At 40.4% G+C, this 12969-nt stretch overlaps 1 protein-coding gene across 5 annotated transcripts; it reads right to left on the bottom strand.

Annotated features, from left to right (window-relative positions):
- Positions 1-979: 979 nt before the first annotated feature.
- LOC139758108 (pupal cuticle protein Edg-84A-like) lies at positions 980-11232 on the bottom strand. 5 transcript variants are annotated; one of them, XM_071679201.1, is made up of 4 exons: positions 11167-11227; positions 1567-1638; positions 1298-1435; positions 980-1185 (listed from the first exon to the last, which is right to left on the bottom strand). In XM_071679201.1, exons 1-4 carry the CDS (start codon positions 11176-11178, stop codon positions 1036-1038), a joined length of 372 nt encoding a protein of 123 aa, XP_071535302.1. In that variant the 5' UTR covers positions 11179-11227; the 3' UTR covers positions 980-1035. The 5 variants fall into 5 exon arrangements, with proteins under 5 accessions (XP_071535302.1, XP_071535303.1, XP_071535300.1 ...); XM_071679202.1 differs by lacking the exon at positions 11167-11227 and adding an exon at positions 5984-6045; XM_071679199.1 differs by lacking the exon at positions 11167-11227 and adding an exon at positions 2059-2119.
- Between the last annotated feature and the right edge of the window lie 1737 nt (positions 11233-12969).

The following is a 12969-nucleotide window of genomic DNA, read 5'->3' as shown; positions in this document are numbered from 1 at the left end:
GGCCCACTTACGCACTATACATATTTTATATGTGTGTGTGTGTGTGTGTGTGTGTGTGACAGGAGGTTTGGGTCGGTGAGCCATGTTTAGCAGGGAACATCAACGGATACGTATAATAGGCCAAATGGTTCGGCCACAATCAATCACTCAACCGTAACAATTATAATACTTAGAAATGACCGATTTAATTGTTTTTATACCAAAACATACAACCTCCGATGCTTCACTTGCTTCAAACATGCAGCTGACGTTATTATAGTGAGCAAGATTCATGTCGAAAACTTTTCATGTTTCAGAATACTGAGGACTGACCGTTTTTTTTTTTTTTTCTAATTTAGGCTGACGTTCTATAACCTTCTTTTGACAACAGTCGCCGTGAAAAAATAATGGTAGTGTGATGTCTGTTTCATGTTGGAATCGTTGAAGCCAGTGTATAGGCTTAATGTTCATTGCATTCATTTCTTGTACATATCCTGTTCAGAGTTTTCCTTTATTATTATTACTATTATTATTATTATATTTATCAGTGAAATTGAAAGACCATAAGTCAGTCAGACTTTAGTTTTCTTCATTTTAGGTATATACCGATCACTTGCAGGTGTTGTCATATTCATTTATGGTAAAGAAGACTTACCATCTGTGTTTTGTTTGTCTTACGTAAGCTGGTCTGTTACACACAGCGGTAGTACAACGGCAAAGATGTTCCACGACATGCGCAGGGAAACTGAATTAAGTAGGAAGATGGTTTTTATATATATATATATATATATATATATATATATATATATATATATATATATATATATATGTATATATATATATATATGGCAATTCATAGAATAATTGTACATGATCTGTGGATGTTACTGGGTAATCCAATAACGGACGCTTCCTTAGTCTGGCACATATATGACTATGCAGTAACTCTGCACATTTAGTGTAGTTTGGATAAAGACATAGAAGCAGGTTATCGGTTATCGTTTATTCTTCCACAGTCGCCCTACATAGATTTGTCAGTTTAGATGAAGAAAGTTCTCAGTGCCCGTAGCCGCCGCCGTATCCGTGACCGTGACCGTGATTTTGGAAGAAGGTGGCGGCGGGTCCGTAGTGCTTGGGGTGGTGAGCCTTGCCGTAGTAGCTGACCTTGGCTACGTAGCCCTTGTAGTGGTCAACCCAGTAATCCACCTGCGGAAGGAGAGGTAAATTTGTAAGGTATTAACATCAAGTTTCATGGTGGATGTGAGATGTGCCATATAAACAACGTTATGATAGTGTAAACATGGAGAAGTTGACCTACCCTTTGTCTGCGACCGTCAGGGAGGTCGAGCCAGTAGGAGCCGTACACGTTTTTACCGTCAGAGTTCTCATGCTGGCCGAAGTTGGTGGCCTTGTAGTGATCGCTCACTCCGTAGTCGTACTTGTAGGGCAGAGGCTCCTGCATGATGGATAGATATGTACCCATAGATTATGTTTATATGTTTCTTGCCAAAAAATGTCCAGGGTGTATTATATATATCAGTATCTATATTACACACACACACACACACACACACACACGTAACGTACCGATTTGTAGACTGGTTGGTAGTCACCCGGGTCTGCCAGAGCCGCGCCCACCACCACCAGGACAAGGCACACCTGGGGAGATGATTCTTGATGAGTCACGGTGATGGAAATTAAGGTGAGGACTGACTTTATGAATGAGGGTAGTTAAGAAGCAGTCTTGTGGTAGTAGGTAAGATTCATGGTGGTGCTGAATCATGGTTATCTTCAAGTGGTTCTAATATGGATCATTTTGGAGGGTCATTAGCATGTCATTAAGCACTGATTATTTTTTGTGGTTGATAAAGTTTATGTAGTCACTAAAAGATAATTTTTTTTCGTTCTTTTTCCAGAAATGAAAGTAATAATATGAGTAAGGAATCCGAGTTTTTTTTTTTATGTAATCGTGATTGTTTCACATACGCAAAAGTTGGAAATGATTCGCATATTTTTCATTCAATGGGGGTTTCACAATGAGTTCTACCGTCACTAACAAAGACACAGTGAGAGACGCACCGTGTATATCATGTCTGTATGACTGAGTGGGGATGGATGTTATGCTGGGGGCTTCAGGTCGGCTGACTGACTGTGAGTGGCTGAAACACCTGGCCTTTATATACCTGCTGGTTTTGACGCTCTCTGCTGACTCAGGTTGTACCAGCCCAAACCTTCCGTCACATTCCTATTCCACGAGAGAAATTGATAGCCACATTTATGTTGATTTTCATGTCCGCGAGAGAGTAAGATGACAGACACTTATAAAGTGAGATTATGTTTTAAACACTTGGATGAGGATTTTATGCCTGTCGCACTGGCCCATGTGACCAACCTAACCCTTTATTTTAGGATTCCAAGGAAATTATCTTGTTAGGGTTGCACGATTTGATTTTTTATTTCCTATTTTTCATTTCACATTGTTAGGGAGTTTGAAAGAGAAGTGACTCGTTTTCTTTGAATTTGTATCTGTCCTTATTGACACAGTTTTATCATATCTTTTCTATTAATTGCCTAAACTAATGCCTGTGGTAATTTGGATGTTCTGTTAACCTGCAACGTTTGGGAAGTTTTCCATGCTTACCGGAGTCTCAGGTACAATACGAGGGTTGATACCTGTTTATCGTTTTCGTCTTGAACATTTGGCATTATTTTCCTAGTGTTTTTATTATTATTATTATTATGTGATTGCTGTTACTAACCCTGAAAATATAACGAATTGCCCGCCAGGGATAATCAGCAGACATAAAAGATGATACACAGACGTTAGTCATGTCTCTTGTGTACTGCAAAAGTAAAGAGGACCTGTTGACAAGCCGACAAAATTGCCAATCGCACGATGATTAATTCCCATACACAGTGCCAATGATTCGTCCCTTTTCATGGAAGGATAGAAATTGCTGGCTGCTGGAATGCGATGTTTTGGAGAAAATGTGTTGTTCTGAGCAGGATTGCTGTGCCGACGACATGGAGATATGAAAAGAAAAAGTGACGTAAGAGAGTGGTTGTACCGCTGAATAGTGTCAACCGCCGTTTACGGTCAGTGCAGTCCAATTCCAAATGTCAGTGGCCAGCTGGTCATTCTACAGAATCTGTGGCTTTCGTGTGATGTAATTTCTGTCACCCCTCCCTCACGCACACAAGGCCCCGAATGAAGTGTTATACCCAGAATTGAAGACTAGGTTTGTCGTTTATATATATATATGTCACACAATATCCTCCAGCAAGAAGGATGCGAACCTCGTACCATTTGCGTGGTAGCCGAGTACGCAGACCACTCGCCCATGTTGCCCTTGAAGGGGAAACGACTATTCGATTACTAGTAATGAAATACCCTTCGTCTCACGCCCATGAGCAGCAGGGTTTACGCCGGTTAGATCCCGTCAGGCCCACATACGCACTATACATATTTTATATATATATATATATATATATATATATATATATATATATATATATATATATATATATATATATGTGTGTGTGTGTGTGTGTGTGTGTGTGTGTGTGTGTGTGTGTATGTGTGTGTGTGTGACAGGAGGTTTGGGTCGGTGAGCCATGTTTAGCAGGGAACATCAACGGATACGTATAATAGGCCAGATGGCTCGGCCACAATCAATCACTCAACAAGCGTAACAAGTATAATACTTAGAAATGACCGATTTAATTGTTTTTATACCAGCACCTACAACCTCCGATGCTTCACTTGTTTCAAACATGCAACTGACGTTATTTTAGTGAGCAAGATTCATGTCGAAAACTTTTCATGCTTCAGACTACTTAGGACTGACCGTTATTTTTTTTTCTAATTTAGGCTGACGTTCTATAACCTTCTTTTCTGAAAACAGTCGCCATGAAAAAATAATGGTAGTGTGATGTCTGTGTTTCATGTTGGAGTCGTTTAAGCCAGTGTGTAGGCTTAATGTTTATTGCATTTATTTCTTGTATATATCCTGTTCAGAGTTATTTTCCGTTATTATTATTATTATTATTATTATTATTATTATTATTATTATTATTATTATTATTATTATTTTTATTATTCTTATTATTATCTATCAGTAAAATAGGAAGACCATAAGCCAGTCAGGCTTTAATTTTCTTCAATTTTAGGTATATACCGATCACTTGCAGGTGTTGTCATATTCATTTATGGTAAAGAAGACTTACCATCTGTGTTTTGTTTGTCATACGTAAGCTGGTCTGTTACACACAGCGGTAGTACAACGGCAAAGATGTTCCTCGACTTGCGTAGGAAAACTGAATTAAGCAGGAAGATGGTTATATATATATATATATATATATATATATATATATATATATATATATATATATATATATATATATAAATGGCAATTTATAGAATAATTATGCATGATCTGTGGATGTTACTGGGTAATCCAATAACGGACGCTTCCTTAGTCTGGCACATATATGACTATGCAGTAACTCTGCACATTTAGTGTAGTTTGGATAAAGACATAGAAGCAGGTTATCGGTTATCGTTTATTCTTCCACATTTGCCCTACATAGATTTGTCAGTTTAGATGAAGAAAGTTCTCAGTGTCCGTAGCCGCCGCCGTATCCGTGACCGTGACCGTGATTTTGGAAGAAGGTGGCGGCGGGTCCGTAGTGCTTGGGGTGGTGAGCCTTGCCGTAGTAGCTGACCTTGGCTACGTAGCCCTTGTAGTGGTCAACCCAGTAATCCACCTGCGGAAGGAGAGGTAAATTTGTAAGGTATTAACATCAAGTTTCATGGAGGATGTGAGATGTGCCATATAAACAACGTTATGATAGTGTAAACATGGAGAAGTTGACCTACCCTTTGTCTGCGACCGTCAGGGAGGTCGAGCCAGTAGGAGCCGTACACGTTTTTACCGTCAGAGTTCTCATGCTGGCCGAAGTTGGTGGCCTTGTAGTGGTCGCTCACTCCGTAGTTGAACTTGTAGGGCAGAGGCTCCTGCATGATGGATATGATTCTATAAATCGCATTTTATGCATTTCTTGCCAGAACATTTTCATTATTTATGATATATATATATATATGTCATGATTGATTTTACACACACACACATATATACACACATTTGAGGATAAAACTTGTCATAAAACTGTAAATAATTACTCTTGTAGTATAAGTTTGGGAAATGAATTGATTAAACGGCATGAGGATATAGATATATATAGTAAATACGGACAATAAACAGATGTTTTAGATGTAACGTGATTTGTAGAAATGTGTGTAAAGCTCCTTCCTACGTACATTGCAAATAGATAATTCTAGAAAGGTATTTACACACACTGACATGTGGCTGGGGTGAGTGTTTTTAGATAAAATACCCGATACATATATTCATGTTTGAGATGGGGCAGCACGAGGGGTAAAACCCTGCCCGTTGCATATTGAGTACTGATACCTAGCAGTAACGAAAGAAAAACGTACCGATTTGTAGACTGGTTGATAGTCACCCGGGTCTGCCAGAGCCGCGCCCACCACCACCAGGACAAGGCACACCTGGGGAGATGATGCCTGATGAGTCACGGTGATTGGAGAATGAGGGGAGGACTGACGGTGACAACATAGTAGTCAGTGCAGGTAGTTATGAAACAGCCTATCTAAGGTAGTTAGGAGTGCATGATGACGCTGATTCAGGCTTATCTTGAACTAGAGCAAAGATAAGACTGCCCTGGAGAATTATTAACAAGTTATTAGATATAGATTAGAATTTATGTTGGTAGAGTTTTTGTAGTTACGAAATAATATTTATGGTTTTATACCCGGTAGTATAGAATGTAAGAACGTGAATTCGAAATCCGAGAATTTATGTGACCGTGTTTGTGTTTTACGATGGATTCTGTACATAGGCGTATGGAATAGATCGTGTTTTCATCCGATGAGACATTGTGCCGTGCAGCCACGTTGCAAAAGACACAGTGGGAGACGCACCTTGTATGTCATGTCTCTGTGAATGTTTAGGGATGTTATGCTGAAGGTGCGGGGGTCGATGACTGACTGACTCCGTCACCCAGCCACCTGGCTTTATATACCCGCTGGTGCTAACGCCCCCTGCTAACTCTGGTCCCCTTCACACACACACACACACACACACACACACACACACACCGAGATTACTACATATTCCTTTTATATAAAATATTAGATTCATGTTTGCTCAATAAGAAAATACACTTCTATTCAAGTTAGATTACATAGTCACTTCCAAGGTTTTATGGCAATGACCTTTTTTGAAGTTTCACTGATATTATTCCATAGAGCTGATGATAAAAACATTTGATGTTAGTTTTTATGTCTGTTGTGAGTACTGAGGTAGTACACTTATAAATCATTACGGTTAAAGACACTTTCATTGGGTATGTCAGTATCATGTTGACCCAAGTAATGCCAGACTTAAGCGAGCGAGTCCACAAAACCTTAATCTCGTATGGTGATCCAGATTCGACGATGTTACTTATCATCACTATTCTTTCCCCTTACTTTGCTTTTTTTTTGGATCTGATAAACCCAATGTACTGAAACACTTCTCTCGCATGTGGATAAGTATCGGTCCCTATTGGCGTAGTTTGGTCATATTCTTTACGTTAGAAGAATATTGGTGAACGTGATGAGTGTTCCTTAGGTTTGAGTGGTATGTTATCCAGCGGCGCACGACAACCCTGCCTGGTTGTGACCTAACTTGAGTGACTAATACGCTACTGTTTTGATTGTTCTTCTAAATTTCATTTTCTTTTTTCTTTTTTTTTTTTCCCACTAGACAGAACCGGAAACTTTGATATTTTTCACGTAAAGCGCGAGTTTGTGGTACGCTACGGGATATGTGTGTTTCATTTTTTTCTTTTTTTTTCTTTTCATTATTTCCACTTTGAGTTTATCAACTTTCATCGGCTCTTGTCGTCGCTTCTGAGTGTAAAAGTTTGTACATTGAACTTTGATATTGCAGGAGTGAAGAAATTTAAGGAAAGTTCATGATGTGACGACTTGATATTGTGGTGCGCTTTCAACAAACTTTGTTGAGGTACTTGAGTTATTAACTCGCGTGAGATCAGGGGAGCGACTTGTGTAGACATTTTTTATACACGGACTTAGTCTCTAAGAGGTCGCGTCCAAGAGGCATACAGACCATTGCATACGACGGGAAATGAGTGTTTCCCGAGTGATGATACCTCGTCTGTGGGATTATAATGTATGCAGGCTGTCCAAAAAGGGAGAAATACTAGGGTGGACTGTCACATACACGGATTATATTGATTATGTGTCATGTAGTGGACCATGTTGTGGATGCTGGTGATACCGGATCGATATTTGTGGAGATGGAAAGATGGTCTTCGCTAGAAAGTGACAGTGATAGATTATTTCACGTCGTCCATCCCTACGCAGACGTCAGCGGAAGATGAGAAAAGAATTTTTTTTTTATGACCACTTGGCAGACTTCGGCGGTGGAAGATGATTTTTTTTTTTCCTTTTTTTTTTTTATGACCACTTGGCAGACATGTGTGATGAAAACGATCCGGACCAGCAAGCGAGGATCTCGCCCACGATGTGGAGGAAAGATGGGTGTCAGTGATTGCTGAGGCGTCAGTTTTAAAAAAGTAGCTCTCTTGGGTTACCGTTGATATTGGTCTGTGCGTGTGACGCGTGTAAAAAAAAAAAAAAAAAAAGGTAATTAGGTATTAGACTGTCAGATATTATTGATCTCCAGATATTAGAGTGTCAGATATTATTGATCTTATTGTCCCTGCCAGAATAAACTTGTGTGACATCTTTAATGAAAATGATGTAATACGGAAACGTTATGGGAAGACAGTGAGGGTGGAAGTGCCAGTTCACTGCAGCAGACGCTTCTTTGCCCGAAGTAAGACGAAGTGGAAGCCAAGCAGAATTTAAAACTTCATTATGCCCAGGAGAAAATAACACCGAATAAGCTCATTGGGAGTAGTGGCCAACATGAAAATGAATATGAATAGAAATGCTGAAGGGCTTTATAGGCCAGTATGAAGTATGACAGTATGAAGCGTATATTTATGACATCAGGGAAAAAATAATTCAAAATTAGTGTATTCTTAGGAGCAAGAGAATCATTTCTCAATCAGTAAGTCCATAATTCACTAGAAAACGGCGACTTGGTAAACATAATTCAGTAGAAAACGGCGACTTGGTTAAGCAGTGTGAAGTTATTGCAGCAGAGATCGTAATGATTTTCTTTCATCCGTATTAACCGTTGAGGACACGTCGCGTTTTCTACATCCAGTCACATTCGTAACAAAAGAAAAAAAAAAAGAAGGAAAAGTGTTGGAACATGACATGACAGATCAAGATATTATGTCATGACTAGAGGGAGAGAGTAAAGAAAACAGAAGATCCTGATAAGTTTTATCCAAGTGTTTTTTTTTTCAAAGCTAAATTTTGGGAGCTCTTCACGAAAGGAGATTGTGAGAAATTTTGACAATCATTACGTAGTTACCGGCAAAGCCTTTCTACCCAGTCGCTCATGCTTGACTTATCTTGAAGTATTTTTTTTTTTCTTTTCTGATACAATGAACACGCACGATGAAAGTGAGGCAGTTGGTATTATTTATGTAGATGTTCTGTTGCGAGCGTTCGGTGAAGGCCAGTGTCAAAATCAGCAGCAAAAGTTATGTCACATGACTGATATACGCGGTGATGTGCTTAGGAGGTTAGGACGTTGATTTACAGGTCGTAAATTCCATGGTAGATAAAGGTCATGCACAATGTTCAGCAGGACGTGACAAGTGGTGTGCCCCTGGGATGTGTCTTGCGACCCATTCTGTTTCTGGTTCATTATCATTGACTTCGATGATAACGGGCGATACTTCAGTGGTGTGAAAATTCACAGACGACACTGCGATGGGAAGTCTACGGTTGCAGGCCTTCCTAACCTGATGGACTGGATTCATAAGTGGCAGATGAAGTACAGTTAAGTGCAGAATTTTACAAATGGGCATTGGAAACGAAATGGTACATTGTGAATTCTGTAGATGTACATAAAGTATGTGAGGGAAGGTTTTGACAGCGTGGTCGACCAACGACCCAATCCACCAGCTGGACCCAGCCCTGGCTGTTGGGGGTGAAGATCACCGTAGACTTCATTAGGTATTCATTAGTTTTCGGGGACTAAGTTGATAAAGCAGTGCGAGAGTCAGTACAAGTTAGGCGTACAAAACCTAGGATTGAAGAGAGGTGCATTCGAATTCGGGTTCAAAAAATTAACCCGCATCCTTTGCAGGCCGCTGGTGTGTCCTGAATATCGTCTTCAGCTCTGGTAACCCCAGCCGAGAAAAGACGTATAGAATGGAGCGAGCATAGCGAAGAACGGCGAAAATTGATTCCTGGACTAAGAAACAAGTACTATGAAAGCCGTCGTCTGGAGGACAGAAACCCAATGACTTTGGAAAAGAAAAGATTATGAGGACATTTGATATCAGTATACAGAATTATCCTAGGCTTTGACAGTCATGATGTAGTAGCATTTAAGGCCAGATCAGTGTTGTCGGTCGTATCATGTGGTTACAAACTATTTCGTGGGCACACGTTTGCAGCTTCGAGGGAAGCAAATTACTTTTCCTTCAGGAGGATTCTTACCCCGTGGAATGATTTTACCAGTACTTCTAAAGGAAGACAACACCATTGGTACATTTTATAGAAGACATGGACAAATGAGTTGGCTCCAAGCGAACGACTTATTTTGTTTGCGTGTCAAGTTTTTATGGTACAAGTTCTCCTGTTTCTGGTCTCGTCTACTTCCACGTATCATGTAATGAAATACTTTATCTCAACAGGAAATCACATTTATGCGTTTGGAGGTACAGTCTCTCAAAAGAAAACAAAAAGAAGTACATTCTTACATACACACATGATGGACGAAGTTAATTCCAGCATTTTGAGGCTTTATTGGTCACCACCAACGCAAGGTGTGTTGAAGCAAGTAACTTAGCCGTAATGAATGCCATTTGGAAGAGAATGAGAGGCAGGTTGTTGGCGATCATTTACTCCCTCCACATTTACCCTACAAAAATATGTCAGTTTAGATGAAGAAAGTTCTCAGTGTCCGTAGCCGCCGCCGTATCCGTGACCGTGACCGTGGTTTTGGAAGAAGGTGGCGGCGGGTCCGTAGTGCTTGGGGTGGTGAGCCTTGCCGTAGTAGCTGACCTTGGCTACGTAGCCCTTGTAGTGGTCAACAGTGTAATCCACCTGCGGTAAGAGAGAGAAGGTGTAAGGAATTAACGATAGAGTTTTACGGTGGCTGTGGGATTTACTTAACGAAAAACGTTGTCTAAGCGTAAACATGGTAGAAGCTGACTTACCCTTTGTGGGATTTACGTAACAAAAGAAAAAAAGAAAACACAAATTGTATATATGGAGAAACTAACTTACCCTTTGTTTGCGACCGTCAGGGAGGTTGACCCAGTAGGTGCCCCAAACGTTTTTACCGTCAGAGTTCTCATGCTGGCCGAAGTCGGTGGCCTTGTAGTGGTCGCTCACTCCGTAGTTGAACTTGTAGGGCAGAGGTTCCTGCATGAAAGATATGATGCTTTAATATTGAAGACGTTTAGTGCCATAATTGCACCAAAATCACTTAGAACAATATTGCCTGCATGCAATCAACACACACACACACACACACACACACACACACACACAACGTACCGATTTGTAGACTGGTTGGTAGTCACCCGGGTCTGCCAGAGCCGCGCCCACCACCACCAGGACAAGGCATACCTGGGGAGATGATTCTTGATGAGTCACGGTGATGGAATATAAGGGGATGAGATATCAAGGATGGAAGCCAGTGTCAAGTAAGGGTAGTTACGATTCATTATAGTGCTGAATCCTTGTTATCTTGAAATGGATCCACCATTATTATTATTTTTTGTTTTTGAAACGATATTCATTCAGAATCAAGTATTTATTATTTTTTGTGGTTATGAGCGTTGAAAGCAATGGGTTGCGAAATTATACTATTAACGAATTAGGAAGTTTACGGTATTCACAGAAAAAGTGCGGTAATTCAAGTAGGAAATCTACCATGAAATAGAATTGCAATGTTATAGTAAGGTGTGCGGTGGGCAACAAAGACAGAATGAAAGACACACCTTGTGTATCATGTCTGTGTGACTGTGCAGGGTTGCTGTGCTGGAGCTGCGTGTCCAGTGACTGACTGAGTGGACAAGTCGCTTGGCTTTTTTATACCTGTTGTCGTTGACGCTCTCTGCTGACCCTGACGCACTAATACCAATCTCCTCGCTGCATTAGTGCGTGTATATTTCTTTCATTGTTTCATGATTTTCGCCATATCCTGTGTTGGTTGGGTAGCGCCAGGAACAGACGAAGAAAAGTCCTCATGCGCTCACGTCCCTTCTGTAACTGTTATGCGTATTGGATTGAAACCATAGTTTCCCATCCACAATCAAAGATCAAATGCTTTTCCACGTTTGCCCCAGACTACATTGTATGCTGTGGTTCAGTCCATTGATGGTGTGTACAGCACATCCGCTCTAGTTCACTGTATCCAGTGCACGCCTTTCACCCTCTTGCATGTACAGGCCTCGAACGCTTAAATCTTATTCATTCCATCTTTCCATATCCAATTTGGTCTCCCCCTTCTCCTTGTCCCCTCCACTTCTGACACACATACTTTTATTTGTCAACCTCTCCTTGCCACAATCTCTATAGATGTTTGAATCGCTTCAGCACACCTCCAGCTGTCTTAGCCATACTCTTCTTATTTCCACGCCTCTCATTAATTCTATCGTGACTTACTCGGTCAACCTTCCTCACATCTCATATTGCCCTCAGACATTTCATTTCGAAGACATTTACCTTCTTCCTTACATTCTCATCCATACCATATGTATGCCTTGCTCCCATATAACACCGCTGGGATTACAGTACCTTTAGTACAGGATTTCCACAAATCCAGGAAGGGCATGGACCTTATTTTACATTCCTTCCGACATAACATTGCTTATCTGTTGCTGCAGTGTGTGTATATATATATATATATATATATATATATATATATATATATATATATATATATATACTGACTCATAAGGACTTATTATATGAAAGATTTTGACTGTTGGTGTTGTTTTTAGAATACTACACTGTAGTTTGGCTGACATGTTTCTTTGGATGTAAGATTCCTTAAGAGTTCCCGTGGACTGCTCTTGACTCTCTGCTTTCGTGGACGTTTTTGTTCAGAAAGTCCAGAGATGCTGATTGTGAATGTTGTTGCATGAGGGCAAGACGAGCTTTTGGACGAGACACCTTCCTTGTATTATGTTTCGCTGGGGTAGTTACCTGTACTGTGGATGCTGTGGATGTTCATTTCATATACTCGAGGGGAAAAGAAAAGAAGAGATGCTTCTTTAATTTCAACCCAGGTATCGAAGTCCAGTGTCTCTGCCTTAACTAAGTAGTGCAGGCGTTAGATGCGTTGTAAAGAAGGGTTCATAGAATACTGTACTGGATTTTGATGACATGACTTTGATGTTGTAGTCTCCAAGAAAAGTCAGGTAAGCAGTGCATGTGAGTAGTAAGGAATGAAAAAAAAGGCTAGCGTAACCTACTGTCGGTTTCATAAGTAAGGCATTCGAATTCGTCTCAGAAACGATCCTCAGCCTCTGCAGTCAGCTGGTGTGCCCTGATTACTATGTTTAGTATAGGTCAGCCTTGATGAGAGAGTACAGATATAGGATGGAAGAGTACACCATCGAACTGCCAAAATGATTTCCGGACAGAGTAACAAAGCCCCTTGCTAGCCATTTAGAAGCCCTGAACCCATTGAACTTAGAAAACATTTAGATTTCATTTTGGGTACATAAATTTTGAAAAGTTTTGGACGTTCGTGACATAAGCAGCAGTTGAAGTTAGATCCATCTGATTTGGCTCGC

Source organism: Panulirus ornatus, chromosome 29 (assembly GCF_036320965.1).
Source record: "Panulirus ornatus isolate Po-2019 chromosome 29, ASM3632096v1, whole genome shotgun sequence".
Taxonomy (NCBI): domain Eukaryota; kingdom Metazoa; phylum Arthropoda; class Malacostraca; order Decapoda; family Palinuridae; genus Panulirus; species Panulirus ornatus.
The sequence above is the reverse complement of the archived record's forward strand: the minus strand, read 5'-3'. Positions and strand labels throughout refer to the sequence as shown.

Coding starts and splice junctions, on each gene's coding strand:
- LOC139758108 (XM_071679197.1), bottom strand. Junction 10,586..10,720: donor ACCAACCAGTCTACAAATCG/GTACGTTGTGTG, acceptor TCTTTCATGCAG/GAACCTCTGCCCTACAAGTT. Junction 10,265..10,447: donor CTGACGGTCGCAAACAAAGG/GTAAGTTAGTTT, acceptor CTCTTACCGCAG/GTGGATTACACTGTTGACCA.